Raw genomic sequence first — 24182 nt, 5'->3', positions numbered from 1 at the left:
ATAAGGCCATTTGATAATAACAATTGGCATTTTTATGCATTGGGACTTTGTAAGTATATAAGTTAATCCACATGAATTTTAAATGGCTCATCAGAACAGCCTCAAAATGTTCCTGGTTTTATGCGACTATGTTTTGTGGATGAACGAAGTTTATTTAATGGAATAATTTAAACTTCATATGAACAGCTACTGTATTTTAATATTTCATTTATTATTTATTAGACTTAAATGTCTCATTTGGTGAAACTTCATCTAAGTAAACAGATAATTACCTTTTTAAAATCTGTTGTTTACTCACTTGGCTGAAACTGCTCCTTTGTTTCTATTTTATGGTTCTGAATAACAGAAATTAGTCCCACTTTTTAGAAAATTGTATGTTATGTTTATATAACTCAAATTTCTTCTATAGATCTTAGCAAATTTGAGTACTAAAGAGTTTATTGCCTCTCTTAAAGATTTTGGTATTTCCTCTACATTATTGTTAAAGAAGTTAGGATACTATGTACAATATTCTTTTTTTTATGTTGTGCAGAAAAGTTAACTATAAGTAAGGTAATTTTATCTACTGGCTAGAGAACTCACCTCAAAAACAGGAAATGCATCTGTGTTCAAGTCAAGCTTTTGACATATATCATTAGGATAGTCAACTGTAATATTCTTCTCTAAAATGTAATATTCTCTGTTGAGGTTTTCTTGGGGTCTCTGGACGCAGCCTTCATTTCAGTTCAGAGTAATCACCCCAAATTCAGCCAGGTGTTAAAGTCCAAATCCTTTATTGTCTCTTTCCAAGTCTTAACTCCTTCTCTTGGGGCTCAGCTAGCTTTCCTAATGGCCTTCTGGAGTTATTGTCTCCTTCACTTGGGTCCCGGTTAGTTTTCTTAGAGGCCTAGCTCTCTCCTTGGTTCCGTGGGCTTGAGCTTCTGCCTGCTTTCTCTGGCTTCTGAATTTCCTGTACTCAATCCTTGTTGAGGATCCTGGCTTATATATGTTCTCTTAAAGGTGTGAATCTTGTAGAACTTTAGTAAGTACTAAGTACATGTACTGAACTAGAGAACTCCTAAATACCATGCTAAATAATCATTGTCTCTATCAATTCCACTGACTTAGCACCTTGTTTCAAGTTCTGGCCTATAACAGTCAACTAACTTACCAGTGTCCTGGGCAGCTCACTAAGATAATAATTTGAAAAGTGTACTGTTTCTAAATAAAAAAGTTTTGTGAATAAATTTTTTTCCCCTTGATGTACTGATATTTTACATCACCACAATTTCCCTTCATATCCCTCTAAATCCCATATGACAAATAGTATTTTTAAAGACAAAAAAAAAAGGAAAAGCTTGAAAAACCAGCATAGTTGATTAATATGTGAATTGGACAGCATTAAGAGGTGCATCTCTTAACACTGCAAAGTGAGAGGTATGAATGTCTTCTCATCTATTCTTTAAAGTCATGGTTGTTCTTTATAGTTTTGTAACATTTGTGTGTGCATGTGTGTATGTGTGTGTGTGTGTGTGTGTGTTTTCCTTCTGCTTACATTAAATTGATGGTGTCAGTTGTTTTCTTGGCTCTGCTTATTTCACTCTGTTCAAATGTATCTTATGTAATAGTGCCCACTTGTATTCATTCTCTTCTTGCGAAGATATTCACCTTGCTCTTGTTCCAATTCTTAGCAGAAAACATATCAGTCATTTTTATGTCATCACATTTTGATGACCTCTTTACCATTCAATTGGCAGCTTTAGAATAGCATCAATCTGAGTTTTCATGGAAGATTCCTCTTTTTTTTTTTTTTTTGATACAAAATGATCATCAACTCAATATATTCCAAAACAAATTTCCAAGCTTGCTTTTTTTTGTTTTCCGAATTCATTATTTCTGTTTATAGTGACATTCCCTCAACCAGTTTTTGATGTTCAAAAATCTTGGAATTATATTATTTTCATTAGTCTCTACCAGATATTTGCATCATAAATGCTTCTCTCTCCCCATATCTGATAACTCTGTGCCTCTTATTTTGTTTCTATCTGATTATGAAATAAACTTGTATCATTGGAATACATTCATTTCATTATTAAAGATACTTTATTATAATACCCCCTGCCATTTGAATCACAGAACTACTTTAGTTAAATAATTCAAAATTGTTAAAGTACAGGATTAGTGGGAGACATAAGAGAAAGGAAAGGAGAGGTAAGTAATGCTAAGATTCTACTGGCCAGAAAAAAAAAAATTAATATGGTATTTACAGGGACTACTCTTAGTGAATAAGCATATCTTTTTGAACCAATAATCTACTTTTAGATCTGTGGTTAAACAACTGTAGTTATTGACTAAATCACTATATAAAACTCACTGTTTAAAATTTTCTCTCCCACATTCTCAACTTTTCTTTAAAATGTTAAGACAAAAGATTATATTTAGAAAAATTGACTTAAAATTAGATATAATGGAGAATGTTATAGTTCATAATGAAAAGGAAACACAAAAAGTATTGCTCATTTCTGCCTAATTTCTTGAACAAGATGGTTTATAGATTCAGTTGAACAAGAATTAAAGGCCTTTTTGGTGGGAAGCATAATGCTTACTCTGGGGAAGATATAAAGGACAGATAAGAGGAAATCCTTAAAACCTTTTCTTTTAATCATAAGATCTCTCTATCTATGATTTTAATTGATTTCATTATGCCTACTGGGTGCCAAGGTCTGTTACATTAAAACAATTCCTCTAAACAGGTAAATACATAATAATTTGAGGATTTAAAAGCACTAATTGGAGTCTTGGGGAGAAAATGTATCAAAAACTTTTGAATAGGAACTGGCACAAGGTGATTCTTGAAGCTCAGCATTCAAAGAGGAGGAGGAAGAGGAGGAAGAAGAGAAAGAAAAGGAGAAGGAGGAGGAGATAATGGAATGCATACACAATCCACACAGTTTATAAGAAGACAAGGGGATGGGAAACTGAAGACAGTTCTAGGAACAGCTGACAGGCTTGTTTTCCTAGATTGTTGAGTGTAGAGGGACATACAATAGAATAATTTTGAATTACCTATATTGCCAATATTGTGGAAGTATAACAAAAATGGAGAGTGAGAGAAATCATAAATTATAAAAACTATTGAACTTGTTATATGTAGACAATTTCTCATTTCCCTTGAAAGTCAGGCACTACTGTATAAAGAGAGCCCGTTAACATGCATAAAGTAGTATCCTGTTCTAGTTGTATATATGTATATTTTATATAATTAATGTGGCACAAATTTACCTTCTGTGTAGCCACAATAACATACAACTAAAGAGGTAGTATAAGGTAGCGGAACAAGTGTATTCTGTGTAACTACTTATTTTTATAATAAAAAGACAAAAGTTCCCCCAGGTGACCCATAAGATTTAACCTGGACAAATTCTTTAACCATAACAATTGAATTTTAAGGTATGTCTAGCCTCACACTGATTAGGGCATCATTTATGACCCTAAATTTCTTAGAGATGTTAGATACCCACATAATTTGCTGCTCAGTTTTCTACCAAAAAAAAAAAAAAAAATAGATGTAGTTAAATAACTTTTAAAAAAAAATCTTAGCAATTATTTTCAATTTTTTCCTTCAATGACCTTTTTTTTTTTTTTTTTTTTTTTTTAATCATTGTTAACAAATAATAAAATGAATTAAACCAGTTTCAGCTCCTTTGGCTGGTTCCGCTGTTACACTAAATGAAAGTAATACCAGGCCAGCCAACAGAATGGAAAATTAGGGGAAGCAAGGGCTTAGATAATTCAGTAACATTATTATTGCTCAAGAAATCAATTGCTTATAAATGTGAGCATGCATATCTTTATAATAAGAATCATGAAATTAAAAGGAAAATCATTGAGATACCATTAAGTATCAAAAGTCCTATGAAGCTGTATTTGACTTAGTCCACATAGTTGAATATTTTTCCTAGAGCACAAACTCAGGAAATCCCCACAATTTTCCTTGGTAACCTGGATTGATACTTAACTGTTTAGGAAATTTTTTCTGACAGCAAACGTTTTTAAAACTTTTAATTTAAGCCCATTTCTGTTATTGAGTGAAGACTGAGAAATGCTAGTACCTACTTTTTCAATGTAATAAACTTAAAGATCATTGTCACTCCTTAATTGTCTTTTTAACCTGACCCCATTATTAACATCTATTCTGACATCGTGATATTTTCAATTACTCTTTCAATCCTAAAAGTTTTTCCAAATTTTGTTACTTTGATAGTTTTGTCTTCATAAGCTTTATTTATTTTAAATTTATGACAATCTTAAAATTAACTTCTGTTATTTTTCAGTAGACAATATTCAAGGTGACATAAATAACTTTCTAATAGCCATTGTTGACTGAGCATAAAGAATGGGAAAAGATGGAAAAGACAGTTATTTGATATAAGCAAATTATAATTACTAATATCTTGTTAGATTCCAGAGTCTATTATGCAGGGAGAAAAGCACAGAACAGGCTTCCATTTAATCTGGATCAGTATATCATTGATCTAGAGATATAGAAAAATAGAGTTTCAAAAGGGGCATGCAAAAGACTGTAACTCAGCTTAGTTAAGAGAAAACACTATCACAAACAAGTATTCTATTCTAGGAATCATTTAATAAGAGACTAGCTAACATGATGAAGAATATATCATTAAATCTTAATTATTATATCTTGAAAAAGAAAAAACCCACATTAAAATAGAAATAGTGAGAACAGGTAAAATATTAAAAAAAAAAACAACAGTGAATGGAAGACAAAATTAAAGAAAGAGGGTCAGAAATGATTACAAATAATATCATATCTTTCATCTATTGAACAGAATACAGGAATTAAAATTTAAATGTGACATTTTAACAGAAGGAAATAAATACATCTTAAAAGTATTACTTGGATCAGGTTGCTTGAGCTGCATGATTAGAATATGACAACTGAAAATTGTAATTTAGGCATAAGAAAGTTACTGAATTGGGAACATAGCAATGGCCAGCAAGATATATACATATGCAAATAAACATAAACTTGAGACTCAAAAAAGAATGGAAAGAATTTTGATAATGAAAAAAGGAAAAGTGAAGTAACAATTCTCTGAAATCTTAGTTAGGATTCCATTGTGGGATGAAAAGTTAGATTAGTTGACTTCTGATGTCAATATCTCAGCTATAAATTTTGTGGGAAAGAGTGAAGGAATGAGTTGTTTCAGATTCAAGCTGTAATTTAACCCAGTAGTTTATCTGCAATGGCAATGGGAAGATCCATGCAAGTCTAAAGATAGAGCAGAAGTCAGGTGTCACTATAGACTAGTCAATGTTTTTGCCACGAATCATATCATAGTAGAGCAGAAAAATATGGATGTGATATGCCAAGAAGATCAGAATGTGATAATTAACCAATTTTGTAGGCTTCAGTAAAGGTGCAACTTACTTAGAGGGAAGTCAGCAATAGAGATGATGATTGGGGATTTGGGGGAAATTCTTGCCTTTTTTTTTTTTTTTTTTTAAACTCAACTACAATATGACCTTTTATCAGAGTCATTGAATTCTTAGATGGTATGGTTCTATCAAAATTTTGTATAGAACATAATTTTAAACTTTTAAACTTCTTTCATTTCCCTAATGTTTTTATTTTTAATTTGTCACTGCTGCTCTCTCATTCATAATGGCTAGATAGTGCATGTCCCATATAATGGCAGCCATTTAGCATATTAGAAAGAATTCTATATTGAATTGTATTCTATGTTTTTGTATTGTAACTTTTAGACTATTGTGATTATGGGGTTTTTTAGATTAGCACTATTATTCATATTAGGGAGATATTTGCTAACTGGAAAATAGTTTGATCCTTAATTATAATTCAAAAATCTTAATTACCAACTTTTGTTCTGACCTGGCATTCCCACATATGTATCACTCCATCTGACTATAAGTTAAGGTGAATTACGATTATTCTAGGACAAATGAATAATTTTAAATACTAAAAATAATATTAGAACCTTGTGGAAAAATATTATCAACTGTGGTGATGTTCATTTTCCTAGCTAATTTTTGGATAAGCATAACAAAAATTGAAGTTCGGTATTTTTGTTTTATTCAATTCTGTGTGTGTGTGTGTGTGTGTGTGTGTGTGTGTGTGTTTTAGAAATCACTTTTCTGTGTTGCTGAGTTAGGTTTGGATTTTGGCAGCACAGACAACAAGAATTGCTGTAAACAAGAAAACAAAACAACTTGGGAAAGTAGTTGTATGGGCTGCTTTCCATACCTGACTGGGGAATTTAGATCAGGATGCAGTTTTATGTTCCCTAAAAGTATAAGGTACTTAAAGAGGAAAGAACATTAGTCCTTGCTTTTCTTTATTCTCTAATGTGATATTAATGTTATTTAAGAATTTATTCAGAGAAGAAACTTCTATATATTTCATACACACACACACACACACACACACACACACACACACACGTTGCTTTAAATGATGCTCTAACCTGTATTGCATGCAACAATTTGGAATGTGAATTCATAAATCAATAAATTTAGATTGATTGGTTTTATAAAGACAAATATATTTTTTATTGGAAAAATGATTTGAAATTCTATGATGTTTATGTGTCTTAGAAATGTTCTTATGTTCATTCTATTTAATATCTTTTCCTAGAAAAAGTAGCACACAATTTGGGGGAAGGAAAGATGTCAAAGAGGGTAATTACAGTAAAAAGGGGTAAATTAATGAACCCAATGTTAACTGTTTATAATGGTCCTAAAGACCCATCAGAGAAACATAGAAATCTTTAGGCTCTTAATAATGAAGCAGAGAAAAAATAAATATTGAATAAAAGGAAACATTGGTTTAATTTAGATATTAAATGATTGATTCAGACGTATGGGCTGAAGGAGATTTCTAAAAGTTCAGTGAACAACAAAAGTACATAATCTAGAGTCAGGAGCTGAGTTCATATTGCAGTTCTGTCATTAATAGAGGTAGAGTACTCCATTTTTGCCTGCTTTTGTTTCTCTGAACCATAGTTTAAAAATAACAAAGACTCCCTTAATCTTTAGCACTGAATAATTGCAAAAACAATAGGCTAGCAGAAGTGCTTTGCTAAAATTGAAATAACACTATGTTTAAGGTTGGACCTGTATAATACATATAGATCAGAATGTGAATTTTATCAAAAAATTTTTGTACAGTGATCTCAGTTGATTACAATTTACTTTTAACTATCAACTCTCTTCTTGAAGAAATTATGTATAGTATAGGTATAAATAAATATATATTCATAGGTGTAAAATATGTTAGAGTCATGAAAGTTTGGTATAATTCATAAATCTTTCATGTTTCATTTCTTTAGTCTTAAACCATATTTTATACCATCATGCCCTATGTGTTTTCAGAAGACACAGCTATATAGTGTAGATGGTCTTGTCCACTTCTTTGTAAAATTTTAATATTCTTTCATATTCTGCAACAGATACTTGTGCATAAATTACAGTTTTCCTCATCACAGTCTCTTGGTTTATTCTTATAATAATTACAAAGAAAGGAATGATATCAAATATCTCATGAGACCATGGTTCTTTTCCATGGATGCAGAATAAAATCAATTCTTTCATTTGCCTCTATGAGAAGGAAATAATGAGCTATCCTTTTGTCATTTAAGTAAGGTTATATATATTTGAATAATAATAACTAGGCATTATATATTGTCTAAAAACTGTGCGACTCTTAGAATTCTCTGCCATTCCATTGTATTCACTGAAGATGTAAAAAGGGGATCATTCCAGATAAGGAGGCTACACAAAGAAGTAAAAGCAGTCTTGGATTTGGACTTGGAGGACCTGTGTTCTAAACCTGGTTTTGTTGCTTACTGATTTTGTAGCCTTAAACAAAAAGTTCTCTGTGCCTTTTCTTATCTATAAAAGGCCTCTTGATGTTTCTTGTATTCCTTTAGTTTTAAAACTTGTGATCCTTTGATTTTGTAATTCTATAATTGAAGCCCAATTTTAATTTTTCTGTTGCATGGATCACCATGACCAAAGAATTCATTACCTACTATCCAAACTGCTGGTGATGAGTCTCTCTGTGCTTACATAGGCTAATCCTTATACAGAATTTGTAGTTTGTCATCATTACCTTTTATACTTGAAGAACCCTACCATAGCCTTCAAGAATTCAATATATCTTGAAAATGCCATTGAACTAATTGTATTTTGCCTTCAAAATTTTAATTGCATTTTGCCTTCAAAACATTAAAAACCTACTTAAGGAAATATGCTCTGGCACCAAAAAGAAAAAGAAAGTGGACTCTGAATACAGATATATATTTCCCAAACAATGATGTGTAGGTGGAGAAATATCTTATTGAATTCTATTCTGGTCCAGAATACAGAGCTTGGAGAAATAAGTAGTTAGTGGGTATCCGGGATTCAGAATTTGATACTGATACAGCAACCAGCCAATGGTTGAGAAAATGCAGTGCCTAACTGATACCAAACTATTTGGTTCTACATATATTTATCTTGTGCAACAATATTTTTTATTTGATAAATTTTGTACTAAAATGAGGAACATCAGAGGTAGAGGCCAAGGCCTCCCCTTGTCACCCTGTGACATTAAAATCATAAGTAGAAGGTCTTTTTGAGTTATTGAAGGTGAGAAGGGCTCTTAACTAGATGATTAGATCCACAGTAGAGGATCAGAGGAAAAATAATTAATTAGCATAAGTAGAAAGACTTTCCACACAAGTAAAGTCATGACTCCATCAAAGTATCCACTCTGAAAAACAGAGATCTAGAAAAGAAATGCAAATAAGTGCCACATAATATGAGACACACTCCACACCTGCTCTCATGCCTCAATGACATGATTCTTGGCACATTCTATCCACTTTTCCACTGCTACATTATGCTAAATTTTCCTATTTTATACAAATGGGCATAATATCTGTTTTCAAGCTTTCCAAGATCTATCTTGAAGTGTGTATCTAGGGGATTAAACTTATTCTGCATAAACTTAAAAGTAGCACCAGTTACAGTGGGAACTGCAGAGACAGGCTTCTCTTGATGTAATGAAATTTTTTATATTAATTAGAGCTATGTAGTAATAGTAGAAAGGGCTGTGTACACCCAAACTCCTAGGCCCTTTTGAGGTTTTTATTTGAATGCTGGCCATCTATAGTCATTTGGGGAGATTGTAATGTGTTTTTGAGCCCCCCTGTAAACTGATGTTTTGGGATTTATATCACTGAAGAATATTTGAGGGAATCCCTGAAGGAGAACTAGTCAGCTTGTCTTTACTTTTACCCAAAGGCATATTTCTCACTGCTCTTTGTCCTTAATTTTTGCTTGATTCTTGATAATGAATTAGACTTTTAAAATTCCCTCTATCTGAAAAAAAATTTTGATATGTTTTTCTTCAGTGCTTTATAAGTTCAAAAAAAGCTTTTAGAAGTAATTTTCAATTTTTTTTTTTTTTTTTTTTTTTTTTTTTTGCTGATGCAATTGGGGTTAAATGACTTGCCAGGGTCTTACATAGCTAGGAAGTGTTAAGTGTCTGAGGCCAGTTTTGAACTCGGGTCCTACTGACTTCAGGGCTGGTGCTTTATCCACTGTGCCACCTAGCTGCCCCTCAAATTCTATTCTTCATAAAATATTTGAACAGTCTTAAAATCTCTTATAATGGGCTTTCTGTGAAAATGAGAGAAGAGGTTGTTAGGGGCTTTAAATGCCAAACATAGTTTGCATTTTATAATGGGAGTTGGGAGCCTTCTTGACCTGGACAGTGAAATGATCAGATATAATCAAGAAAAGGGATGGAATCATCCCCCAACTCCCTATTCCTCCCAATGAGGAATTACAGAGATAATGAAGTTATTTGGGAAATATTAAAGACTGCAGCTTCCCAAAACAGAAACTTTCTCACTCACTCTCTTAACCCTTTTCCTTCTAAAGTAAAAAATAGAGATTCCCCTAACAAAGAAACATTCAAAATCATAATACCTAATCCTTGAAGTATCTTGTTCACTTAAAAAAATACCAACCTGGCCAATAAATAGTGTCCTACTTCCCTTTTCTTTATCTCAGACAGCATAGCACAATTGTAGTGGGCCAATGTCTAAGATTTATAATGAGGCTAATGAAGGTATCCAGCAACATTTGGACTACCTGCCTAGATTAAGAATCATGATGAAATAAATCTTTTGCTCTTGCTCTGAACATAGCATTGCTGGTCTAACTGTGTACTTTGGACAGGTAATTTTCACCGTGCCTAAATACCCTATTCATGGGCCATATCATGTCATGATTTGTCTTTGGCATTAAGCTTATGGGCTTTGATATCCAGGAAATGTGATGCTCTGATTCAGAAAAGGCAAGTGCTACTCAATAAGGAGGGACCTCAGTGGTAAAGTCCCAGGGGGACTGAGGATAGCTTCAAGGCCCCAACCACTTTCATTGTTGGGCAATCCATTTATCCCTGCTTCTAGGTAATCCACTGAATTTGACTGCTTTATTTATATTGACTGCTGAATTTGACTAGGCATTAGCTTTTGGATTATATCCCAGTTTGTACCCATCTTTGTTCCAAGCTCCCTTACCTACATTGGCAGAAGAGAGCCAGGAAAAGTTGTACACATGAGAAAAGCGATCATTTTTTATGTGCCAGTAAGAGAAAACAGGTCAAATTCTTTTTCATTTTGATGTGAATTCTGTTTCTCTCATCTCTCCTAGGCTTCCCTTCAATGAATATATTTAATTTATTCCAACCATCATTGATTATCTTCAATTCAATAAGTGAAAACTTTTAAAAATAAAATACAGATTTTATAATGCTGTCCTGGAGTTTAACAATTTATGACATCTTCTATTTCTTCTTCTGGACCCTTTAATGTTAATATACATCCAAGCTTTTGTCTTTGGCCTTACTCTGCTCTCTGTCTACAGGCTTCAAGCTCTTTTCCACTTCAGCTATGTCTTATAGGCTGAAGTTTCTCAAACCCGAGCATACAATTACCACCTCAAACTCAGTCCATCAAAGAGCAATCTTAATTTCTTTCTTAAAGACCTTACTCCTAATATGATCTATTGTCATCAACTTTGAGTGAATTTAGTGTTTCAACTAAAATTATTTTTAAAAAATTTAAAAATATTTTAAATTAAAATATAAACAGCATTTACTAAAATACTCTTAATAATGAGTGATTTCATCAATTTGGTTGTTCTTTCCACCAGTTCATATTACAACTCATGTGATTTTCCTCTTCCTCCATGCCATTACCTGGCAGTCAACCTTCAAAAAAACTTGTATTTTTATTCATATAATTTGTAACATTTATATATTTAGTATGTTTCTTTTTGTATATTAAACTCTTAATATAATGTACTGAGGGATGATATTTCCATAAAAAAGTTAAAAGTTAGTAGAGACAAACTGTTGAATTTTAAATTGTAATAATGCATCAATTAATCAATGGTCTATTCTTTAATTGTAGTTTTAAAAAAAAAGACAATATTGGGCATCCATTTGTTTAAAGCTCTTTTCCCTTTCCAGAGTTAATATTTAGGACTGTAATGTTATGTAGACTATCAATATATGCACAACAATAAATTATATTTTGATCTACATATTTATATATACAGTAAACATGTATATACATATATGAAAATACATTCAGTACATGATATATATGAGACATGCAAATATTACAATACAATATACACACACATGAACTTGAATATAATACCTACATATGTACAACTGATATATATATATATATATATATATATATATATATATATATATATATATATATATAAATTTGGGGTTACTTTAATTCAGAAAGTTTTGTGATATGTGCGCACACACAGACACACCCGACCTTTGTTAGTTATAGATATGCAGCTCAAATGATTAGAAGTTTTTTAATTTCTATGAGCTTGGAGTGCAGAAGTTTTCCCTTAGTCTCAAAAAACCATTTCTGCTATATCCTTTAGTACATGGCAGCATTCAATGAGTTTTCTTTTGCTTCCTAGAATTATTATGATAGATGTGAAAAATAATTTGTTAGGAACATGTTAACAAAACTTAGTATGGAAATGTGGAATTTTGTACTCTTGAGTTCATTCAGCAGCACCTCTAACAACAAACCTTCTTCTAAGCCATGATCAACTTTAGAATTAAAGCTAGTGCCTTAAAGTAACCTGTTTCAAGAAGGAAAATGTTTTTTGATAACCTGTTTATAAAATAGTTCTGACGGAAGTTACTTTCCATTTATGGTAGCTGCACTTAAATAAAGAGCAGCACTCTGAAGTGAATCAATTGAATCTCGTGTCTCTTTACTGGACAGCAACATAAATGTTAATGATGTAGATTTCATTAAGTAATAGCTGATTTATGAGTGAGGTAAAGATCTCTCTCAGTTTGAAATTACTGGTTTCATCTTGACATTTGATCTTTTTTCCTCTAACTTTAACCATTTTGACCCTTGTGTGGGCTGACATTGCTATGGTAACCCTGAGGGCTGATGGAATTCCCTCAATCTCTTTTCACAGAGGGTGATGAGACAGGAGTGATGGACAGTTTGCTGGAGGCCTTGCAGTCAGGTGCCGCTTTCCGAGACCGAAGAAAAAGGACACCCAGACCTAAAGGTGAATATTACACTTGTTTTATGTTAGTTTCTAGGGAATTATAAAAGATCTTTTCTTTATTATTTCTTTAAAGGCTTACATTATGAATGCACTGCTCTGGGCTATAACTATTAAGGAGTTCTACTTTTTTGCTTACTCTTCTTAATGCAAGGACATATCACAGATGCTCATTTATATGGGCTAATGTCACTACCATTTACAAATCTATTCACAGAACTTACCATAAAATTATTATCATGACAAAATTCAGCTTCATAACCATATATATTTTATCTTTTTGGAAATCATAGAATAAAAATTAAATGGGAAGCAAAAGGTACATTTTTCCCATTGAATTAAGTATTTCATTGGGAGTGTAGCATTATCTTGCTTTCAAAAACATTTAATCTGAGGAGAAAAAAAATCTAGATAATATCGTTATATATTTTGAGGAACAGATTATATTAAGTTTTTTTGTTTCTATTTTTTTTAATAGATATCCGACAGAGTCTCAGTCCAGTTTCACAGAGGCCTGTTCTGAAAGCTTGTAACCATGGTAATGAACAATATTTATGAACTGAATGTTTTTCTTATCTACTTTTATCCTATTGATATTTGATTTCAGTAGTTTGTGCTGAAATTCTCAAGTTTCTAAATATTTATAGTAAAAATGTATAGTTGATACAAATAAGGAATATCTAAAGATCCCATCCCTTAATAGTTACTTAGAGGTTGTTTCTTACATTGGACTGTCATTTACTGGATTACAAAAAAGGAGGCTTTGAGTTTACTGTTTATAGAAGTAATGATAAGATTTTTAATAACTGCTATTCAGAGTTCCTTTTTATAGACTGTTAAACTCTCTCATTGAATTATGTTTTTTAAATAGGTGGAAGAATGGAATATCTCATTTAATGATATAATTTAAAATAAAAAAGATATCCTTTTCCTTCCATTAATCATTGCTCTTTGAAACTGTTCAAGCACTTGATGGAACTATAAATATCACTAAAATTCCTCGTAGGCTGTTGTAGAAAGATATTGAAGCCAGGATAATGACTATAAAAGAGATATATTGAAAATCAACATAAAAATTAAAGTAGCCAAATCCCACAAACTTTGCTTTTGGTTACCACTTTCAAAGGCCATCCCCCTAATATAATTCCTAACTGTTTATTAGAATATTCTTTTAAATAACTCTTTTATTTCTGTTGAATACTCCTGCCCTCCTCCCTTTTGGGGGATCTTATACCTTCTAGATGGTAAATCTATATTAATTTTCTGATGTTTTTCTACTAGTATGATATCACTTACCTTGAAATACTTGCTGATTGAACAATCAAAACTATTCTCTTTTTCACTTAAGTGTCTCTTCTTTACATTGAGAAAAATATTGGAATATTTAGTTTGAGCAAATTTAAATCTATGGTGCTTTATTTTGATTTCTATATAGATTCATTGAATCTTGAAACTTTTCATGTCAAAAATTGAAAAAGAATGAGCTTCTTGGGAAAATCATCATGTACATGCACTTTCCTTAATATCATCTGAATCAGAACTGACTCATTATAATTAATTGTATTATGAAACTAAATATTTTATGAAAGTGAATATCATAATACAAATGTTGTTTTAGGAAGACTAATCTGATAGAAATGTGAAAGATGAATTGGAGATAGACATTACTAGTAGGAACTGTGTGAGTAGAAGAGTTGAAGAGAGAGGTCAGAACTGGAGGCATATGATTTGGTTGTCATTTATACACATAGAGATGACAGAGAAAGCCACAAAAATAGATATATTTTCTGAGGAAGAGAATGTAGAAAAGTACAGTGTTCTGGGAAATCAGTTTTGCAAAATAAGTTTTTATCAGACGATGAGATGAAGAGACATAGAAGTAGTGGTCAGAGATATAAGAAGAAAAGTAAAATTTCATGCATTTTCATTGACTGTCCCATAAGCCTGGAATTTTGTCTCTATTTAAAGCTCTATTTCCTAGTTTTCTGGACTTTCTTCAGTCTTAATTCAAATTCTGTATTCTGTAAGAAATTTCTGCAAGTACCCTTTCTTTATAGTGCCTTCTCTTTCTTGTTATCTCTATTCTATCCTGCATATATCTTTTTAGTAAATAGTTGGTTGCATATTGATTTCATTGTTGGATTGTGAGCTTCTTGAGAATTAGAACTGCTTTTTTTGCCTTTTTTATATCCCCAGTGCCACAGTGCCTGTCACATAGTAGATGCTTTATAAATACTTTCTGATTTGATAGACTACATTACAGTGTGAGCCTTTGGCATTTCATATATATATATATATACACACACAATATCCTGAAAACGTATGTAGGATAGAGTCAAAGAAATCAAAGAGAATTAAGTCATGAGCTAATTTAACATGACTATATTGACAATTATGTGTAATACTGAGCATATTAAGTTAAACATTTGATCCCATTTATAATAAGCATAGTAGTAAATATGTGAGACAGGGTTGACATTTAATTTCACCATTCTTTGATCCTCAATTCTTGGACTCCTGAGCTATTGAGATTTTTATTGATGCTTTGAATTTTTATTTTCATTAGGAAATTATTCTAATCAACCCTGAATTACATCCCTTTGTAATATTTGCTGTCACTAAAATCATATTTGATCTGATGTCTTCATCTAAGTTCACTGTTCCTTGTTCTTATAATAAAATTTTTATACCTTTTTATACTTTATCACACAATAAACTATATATTATTCATCTTTATATTCTTTGCTGTGCCTCATATAGGTTATCACATAATTTTTTTGGACTTATAAGTAAGTGGACTGTTTAAACACCATTTCTGAAGCATATGATTTTAGAATTTTTAGGAGTACTACTAGTTGTTTCTCTTTTAATTATAAGTCCAGAACACCCTCTACCTACGTGAAATAGTAAATAATGAAGTATTATTTCAGGAGCTATAATGCATCTCCTTGATTATAATATCCATTTGGAATAAAAAAGAGAATAATTTGTGCACTTTGAATGCTTTTCTCTATTAAATAAATTCTTAATCTGTGTTTACTAACCTACTTATATTGTATTTCTCATATTTAAGCTCACAGAAGTTTTCAGTTTTTATTTGAATGCCCAGCTATTGTTGCCATCTTAAATTTTGAAGAGTTAATTAAACATCCATTAATTCCTCTATATTTCAGTGCTGGAAATTTGGAAAGACCTTGAAATTGATGGAAAGCATTAATATTGATATGAAAGGATAAGGTCTTTTTTCTCTGATTCTATAAAGGAAAAAAATTTAAATTCATAGACGAGCAAAAATAGTATCTTTGCCCCACAACTTATTTCCAAATTTGATAGAATATACTATTAAGATGAAAATATAAGATTGGTTCCGTTTATGGAACTCAAAGCTACAATAAGGAATTTCTGTTAAACAAGAGGTCATTTACCACTTACCACTTATTACCCCAGTTTATATTCACCAAGAAACTTTTAGGAGTAAGTTAAAACTAAGTACTGATAGTAACTGCTTTAAATAGATTTCTTTTTCATTTCAAATGTGACCTGTTTTTAAGCATATTTAAATTATCAAATACTTCTGAACAATTCAATCCTTTTTTCCCTCCAAAACATACTTTTTCTCACTAAATTAATTTGCTTACTTAAGGGTATATTTTTTTTTTAAATGAGATTATTCCTTCTGAATAGTTATAATTTTAAGGTAACCATTAATAGTTTTAGTTCAAGAAATAGAAAACAGTTTGAATCATATTACATTTTTTTTCGGTCATCTGGCTCTGATATTTAACATGTATTTACACAGAAGAAAGATTAAGTTCAGTAATATTCCAACTTGGGTAGGATAGTCCTATGTGTTTAAAAGACAGTTCTTCCTTTTCTAATTTGTAGGCAGACCATGGGAATCTTTTGGCACAGTTATTATCAAAGAGACTTTCAATTATGAATTGGTTATAAATTCTTAGGTATTGAGGGCTTCAGATTGTTATAAAAAGACATTTATGGAAGGAAAAAGAAGTAGCCTTCATTAAGTAAAGTTACAAATCCATATACTGAAGTCTCAGAAATGAATGAAAGAAGATAGATAACTACTGTATCATTCAAGTCTTTTCTTAGAAGGCTTTATAAATAATCTATTGGAGAAAATATCTCCACTCTTCCATAATTAACTACAATATTGTATTTGTTTTTGTTTTGTTTTAAATTTTTCACAGTAGTATATTTTAGATCTTTCTCTTTTCCTTCTATTGACTGATTTCATGATTCTTATGGGGATTGGGAGACAGAGCATTTCTTCATTAAAATATATTGAAAAGGTGATTTTTTTTTTTTATTGTTGTGATGTTTCTACTTTAAAAAGGTAGAAAGGTAAACGTACATTTTCATAGAGTTTTATTGTAAATGATCATGAAATCTAGCTTCCAATTTTCCTTAAAAAGAGATTCTTTGTCCTTATTTGATAAATGAATTTCTTCCTTATTATGTGAGCAAACTTGCCTCTTGGAAGCATAATATTGCTTAAAGCTACAACTTGGAAAACTGAACATGAACTTACAAAATTTAAGAGAAGTGGAAATAAAGGTATGATTAATCTTTGTTCCCATTATTCAGACCAAAACTTGGTAATTGTCAAACAAACTTGAATGTTTTAGAAGTTGTTAGGTATCTTGAAATTATATCATTTCTGTTCTATTTATTCCCAATCAATAAAGAAATATAATAGACTTATTTTCATAATTTTACTCTATTTAGTATAGCCATGATCAGTGAGGCAACAAAAATGTGTTAATTGCCCATTTCAATAAAAGACCATTCTTTGTTAGAGGTAGTAAAGTAGGTAGTACAAAAATACTACTCTTTTTTTTTTTTTCAAGGTACTTGGGGTTAAATGACTTCTCCAGGATCACATAGCTAGTACATGTTAAGTGTCTGAGATCAGATATAAACTCAAGTCCTTGTAACTTCATGGCTGGTGCTCTATTCACTGTCATCTAGCTGCCTTTGTAGACTACTTGCCCTTATAGACTACTGCTTTGTTTAATCTAATTATAATTAATGTTAATTGTAATCTAGCTGAGAAGACAAATATACAGAACATACAGAAGACAACTTGACAATTTTAAAGCCGTTATTAATATGGCATTTGCTATCACAGAAAAAAAAAATTATCATTATTGTAATTGGATTCTTCTGCCAGAATTATATTTCACCAAATGAGGGGATGCTGTTAGATTTTTAACAATAATATCATCATCATCATCATTAATAGCAGGTAACATTTGTATAGTTATATTTATTCTGCCTCATAAGATATGAAAAGTGTTTTTACTTTATTTGAGCTTTACAACTATGAAATATCCCTATAAACAGATATTGAAATAATATGCCCAGTGATATGCAGCAGTAGACATGGGAAATAGGATTTGAACTCAGGTCTCTATGTCCAGTACTTTGCTTTCATTTCAGGAACCAGATTACAGTTCCACTGGACTTCTTTGGCTTACAGGATATGTTATTATTCCTATTCATTTGCCCATTTTATGTTTTATTTTTGAATTTTCTTTGATCACATGCTTTCCATCTCTCCTCACTAATTTCAAATTCAGTCCAAGTTTGTTAGTTCGAGTAACTGTTGATTAAATATGAAGCACTTTGTTAATCTAAAACATTGTGTAATTTAAGGTGTTATTTTTAGTATCAAGTTGTAATGATCACTAGTTATCCTAGTTGAAATAAAGAGTTGGTAGACATATAAGAAATATATGAAAGGTTGTCATATGGAAAGTATTTTGTAAATCCTAATCCAAATATTATTATATGTTTGATCCATCATTGTAATCATTGTTATCATCATTATCATGACCATCTAAGTCTAAAAAGTTGTCAATAATATTGCAAAAATTTAATATTATTCATACTGTTTGCCTCTTCACCAAAAAAACAAAACAAAACACAGCAATTTGAATTAATTGCTTTAAAAAAAAAACCTCTGTAATTTAGATATAATTAAAACTTATTGACCAAATTCTCCAGATGTCTAGTTTTATACTTTTTAAGTCATTCCATTGTTGTTTTTTAAATTTTTTTCTATGTTAGGTAAGCAATATAATTATGTCTACTAGTTTAGTATTTTTGCATCTTAGGATATATGAGAATGCTATTAAAAGTGAATCCTCCCATTTACACTCTATTTTTTCTCTCAAATCAGAATTATATCCATTCCTTCAATAAAATTATACGTTGAACTAGCAAAGGGACAACTATCCAACTACTTGTTTAAAGAAAAACTAACTATTCCAACATCAGCAAGAGCATTAAACAATTTTTATGGGTAAAATACAGTGTCAAGAATGAATCAGAAAACTTACTTTCTTATGTACACTGGTTATCTTCCATCTCTGTCATTTAGTCTGACATCTGATAATTTTTCCATTTTAAATTATAGTTAAGAAATCTATAGTGCTATTATTGCAGCACCCTGCCTGGGCTACTTCTCACACTTGTTCAAGCTACTCATGGGTTGAATTCCCACTCCCCACTCCCAAAGAGTGGCTGTTATCCAGGGGATAATCTTGTAAATAGCTATTCTTACTGCTGAGCCTCAGATATATATATATTTCCCATTAACAGTCAACCAGAGACTCAATTAGAGTTTTTACTAAGATGTCACAGCAACAACAGTAGTTAAGAACGTCTACCATAAATCCAGTTCTTCTTCTCTTCTATTAGTACACCCAATATATAGGGGAAAACAGAGACTAAAACTTAAAAGTACAGCACGTAGTACACAATGGGGTAAAAATAATTCACAACTTCTGCTGTACCTTGACTTAGAAGTCCTTTTTCTCTTCACAGAATGCTCATGCTTGGTTTTAGGGTTTATATCTTTGTACAGCCTGTCTCTTAAATTGCCAAGGGTTACATTCCTTAGTTATTCCTTCAGGTGACTGTTATTCCATATCTGTGGCTCTGTTCCCTTCCATATTCTTCTGGATCAATATGAGAATGGTCTTTTATTGGTCAATATGGTTAATAACAAAGGGGAAGAATAGAAAATCTTCTCCACAAATACATTTCAGCGTCTCTTCTACATGTAATTCCTACTTTTGACCTGAACAAGTTTTGATGCCCTGAAATTCCTCAGAATAACAGTTAATTGTTTTTTCCTAATTGATTGTACATTTCTTTTCTTTACCTAGAGAGGTGAGATTTGAACTAAAGACTCCCACGCCAAGTTCATTATTACATATACCATGGCAAATTTCTCCTAATTATTATAGTAAGCATGATATATACAAATGTAAAATGCAAATGAAAGATTATATATATATATATACATATATATATATGTATATATATGTATATATATATATAATGTGTCAAACTTTTATATGAGAGAAAATTACTCGGCTTTATAATTTCATATAAAAATCAAATAAGTATAAGCAGTTGTTTAATTGTTCCCTTTTTCTATTGAGAAACATGTTTTTTCCTTATTACCTTTTAAAAATATTTTGTGGATCAATGAGATAACACATGAAAGATCTTTCAGCTCTTTGGAGGACAGATATATAAATCAAATCTCCTTTTGTCTATAATACAAGAATAATAACCCCAACAATAAATACAGTATGTTTTTGTGTCTGATCTATTGAATCAAGCCTAGCACAATGTGAATCCCTAAAAAGTCTAAATATTGCTCATACTGAAGAATAATATTCTAGGAGAAATAGAGAACATGGAGATAAATGTGATCTTTGGGATCCGTCTAAAAGTTCAAGTTTACTCTAGTCATTAAATTCACAAAAGAATTGATAGAAAGACATTATTATTTATAGATTATTTTCATACTGTTAAGGCAAGTTTAGAATTCTGTCTACAGCCAAAATCAAAGTGAAGAAGAATAACCAATATCATACCATCTTCTCTGATTATCATTGGGGGACATTAGTACTATAAAATTTTTTAAGTTAATTCTGGGTTACAGAAGCATAACAAATTTGTTTTTGCTTCTGTTTTGTTTTGTTATGCTTCTGTAACCCAGAATTAACTTAAAAAATTTGTTTTTTAACTGTGTTTAAGAACTGTGTTTTTCTACATTCAAGTTTAGGAGGGCCAGAAAAAATAAATTGTTTAATGTTGACCTGTTTATCCCTCCTACTTTACCACCCTTTTTATATTTATCCATTTTAAAACCAAAGAAGGTCTCAAATGGATAGTTTTAGTAGACTGGAGATAGTGACTTAATCATGATTTCATTTCCCTCTACTAATGCAGGACTTCAACTTTTGTATCTTATAGGCTTAGGAATTGCCTGTAGCGTGATTGCCCATGGTCACATAGCCAGTATGTGTCAGAAGCTAGATTAGTAAAGTCTTCTTGGTTTTGAAGTTCTCTCTTCTGCCTTGTTGCTTCTACAGTTATGTATTTTGCTTCCATTTGACCTTCCCTCTCTTCTGAATTTTCCTGGTTCCAAGTTGACTAATAAATAAGCTTTTGTTAAAATACTAGTGAGCAAGTAGGGAGAGGGAAGAGCATGCACCTATCTAGAAGTTTTTTTTTTTTTTTAATTTTATCATCCACCCATCCATAATTTACTAGGTAATCAGTGTCTTCATTGATATATAAAACCATATCTTAGTATTGTAAATAAATCCATGTCTTAGTACTGTATATAAATCCACATCTTAGTAAAGGTTTTTGACTGTCATTTTTTTTTTCAGTCATGTCTGCAGCTTTGTTGACCCCCTTTGGGGTTTTCATGGTAAATATTGGAATGGTTTGCTATTTAGTGTATAATGCTGGACTTGAACTGAAGAAGAGTGTACTTTCTGATTCTAGGCCCAATGTTCAGTCCACTGTGACAGACCAGTTTTTGACTATATTTTGCATAGAGAAAAATGTACAAAGTGGGAATGTAATAAATTGATTGGCTGATAGAGAATAGCTATAATACTTATTAGCACTGGTACTGAAATAAATAATGTTGAATAACTACTTTGTTATGTCATGTAATCCTGATTACAGAATGCTTTTAGTAGGCAAACCTCTCTTTGGTTAATTAATCTGAGGAACTGTCACACACAGATTTCTGTAATAGAAATCCACATATTATATGAAATAAATGAATACTGAAGTTTCCTGAAGAGAAGAAAAAGTGCATATTCATTTAACATATACATCTGCTTTATTAAGCACTCTCACATTCTGTTGTACTAGCCTCAGGGTTAAAAGATGCTGGCAATTTTGTTTTATTTTGAAATGTGATAATTAGGCTTATTAAATTATGTGTGCATATTTTTCCATTGTAACACTTCATGCAGCATAAAACTGCCTAATATAATATGCAAATAAAACATTTATTTATCCAAATCCATATTAAAAATTGAACTACTAAATATTATAGTGTATTTAGATTTAAGTGATCTCAAAAAAATAAAATTTTCTGAGCAACATTTGATTTGTAACTCAATTCTGACATTAAATCAAAATGCTGTATAACTTCAAATACAGATATGTGATTTAGCTAAGGCTCTTATGTTAAAATCCTTCTTAATGCTAACATTATAATATTATAGTTAAGCCAGAAAATCCTCAAGTTTTATGTGTGGAAAAACATGATTGATTGATATTTTATCATCAGGTCAAAGACTTAGTTTTCTAATTGTATTGTAGATGGTAGTTTTCCCCTGCCCCAAAGAAGGAATGAGAGGGGGGAAAAAAAGGAAGAATCCTTTAATTCAGAGTGATTCATTATCAGGCAACCATTCAAAAAAAGTAATGTTTTTAAATGCTCTGAAGTCCAGTAGGAGAAATAAATGAAGAATACAGCTCATTAAGGGATTTCCATTTGAGACTCTCAGAACAGAGCAAATGGCTAGGAGAGCTCTCTGGATCATTCCTGCTTTGACATTCTTTAGCAGCAACTTCCTGCCTAATCAGTCTTTACATTTAGATCTCAGCCTTAAGTCTGTTCTTTCTAATTTTGCTAGTAATTGACTGAAAGATAGATATAGTTAATTATTATCTGTTGTTAACTTGCTTTCTTGTTAATAATCATTGTGGTAAGAGTCATATTAAAACTTGTTTTGTGAACCTTCATTATAAATGAATGTTTACTTTCCTTATCCCCTCTATCCCTAAAAAAGAAGAGCAAAAATGGATTTATTATTTTTTTTATGGACTGCTCAGTCCTAAAATCAAGCATATCTGATACAGGGTTTTAAAAAGCAGGAACTTTGAAAATTATTTTTATTAACATATAGGATTTCTTGAAAATTGTTCAATTTTTCTTCATCTTAGATGTCATGTAGTTGAGTGGAACTGGTCATGTATCTTATCTGCCATAAATAACTATACTCAGTAAAACAAGTAAATTTTCTGCCTTAGTAATAATAGAATTGAGAGATATTTTACTATGCAAATATCAACATGCCACCTAAATATTTTAGGCCCAGTTTCATCCTTTGTGAAATAGGAATATTATTTGTAATACTTCCCTGACAAGTTTATTCTAAAGTATATTTATATAACCAAGTATATGCAAAGCTATCACCATAATCATTCTACTTTTTCATCTGATATTCGTGACTCACTTGACTTTTCCTTATTATCTAATTCTCTGATTTTGGTCAAGTTGCTAATCTTTATGTTGATCAATTTATTTATAAGTAGAATAAGGAGTGTGAATTTACTATCACTATTGTTGCTCCCCACAATGATTCTCCATCGCTTGTGCCAGTGATGCATGATCTGTTCAGGTATGCAAGATAGCATGTCTACACTATAATGAGTGTATCCATATACAACTGGACAAGTTATATAATCCATATGACTACTATAATGCATCTTTAGTACCACATTAAAATTTAATATTTCAAGAACATGTAACTAGATTACATGTTCTTCAGTGGTTCATGCTATGGAAGTAACCCATAAGCCACAAATCACAACTTCTGACAAAATCTACCAGGATGGGAAAGGTTTATGGATTGGCCAGTGATGTCCTGTGTATCTGTTATCAGAATATCCTTTTCTTGGTTAAGACATGCTGAATCTGAAATCAAGAGTTTCAGTGGGCAAATTAAAAGGATTTGAAGTTGCATGATTGCAGTTTCTTATAGCATAATGATATTCTTTTACATTCCGTTTATATTTTCATTTATATTACATTTTATATTGACAGTTTGTTTAGCTATTCTCCAACTTATAAGCATCTATATTATTCCTGGTCCTTTGCTACTATAAAAAGTGCTACTATAAATACTTTTATGTTTATGAAACTTTTCTTTTTGTCAATGATTTTGTATATGTACGACTGGAATCTTTCAAAGAGTTGGAAGATTTTAGCTATTTTATTTGCATAATTACAAATTATTTTTTAGAGTTGTGCCAATTCACAGACAGGTCCGTGAACTATTTATGTTGTGCCTTCTTAAAGCTAGTAAACAATTGAAGGTTAAAAATTGAAGCCACCAAAGTTATTTTGTTTTCATGATGTTGAGGAAACAACTTCTTTGACTGCGTTTTTTATCCCACTACTTTTGATG

At 31.2% G+C, this 24182-nt stretch overlaps 1 protein-coding gene across 2 annotated transcripts in view; it reads left to right on the top strand.

Moving 5' to 3' along the window:
* The window catches only part of DIAPH3 (diaphanous related formin 3), a 410013-nt gene that overhangs the window by 257704 nt on the left and 128127 nt on the right, over positions 1 to 24182 (top strand). For both annotated transcript variants that reach the window (XM_031958457.1, XM_023500580.2), the window contains 2 exons: positions 12547 to 12642; positions 13118 to 13177. In XM_031958457.1, coding sequence (XP_031814317.1) covers positions 12547 to 12642; positions 13118 to 13177 — 156 coding nt within the window. The remainder of the gene's footprint in view (positions 1 to 12546; positions 12643 to 13117; positions 13178 to 24182) is intronic.

Source organism: Sarcophilus harrisii, chromosome 3 (assembly GCF_902635505.1).
Source record: "Sarcophilus harrisii chromosome 3, mSarHar1.11, whole genome shotgun sequence".
Taxonomy (NCBI): Eukaryota; Metazoa; Chordata; class Mammalia; order Dasyuromorphia; family Dasyuridae; genus Sarcophilus; species Sarcophilus harrisii.
This window is presented reverse-complemented; position numbering and strand designations above follow the sequence as displayed.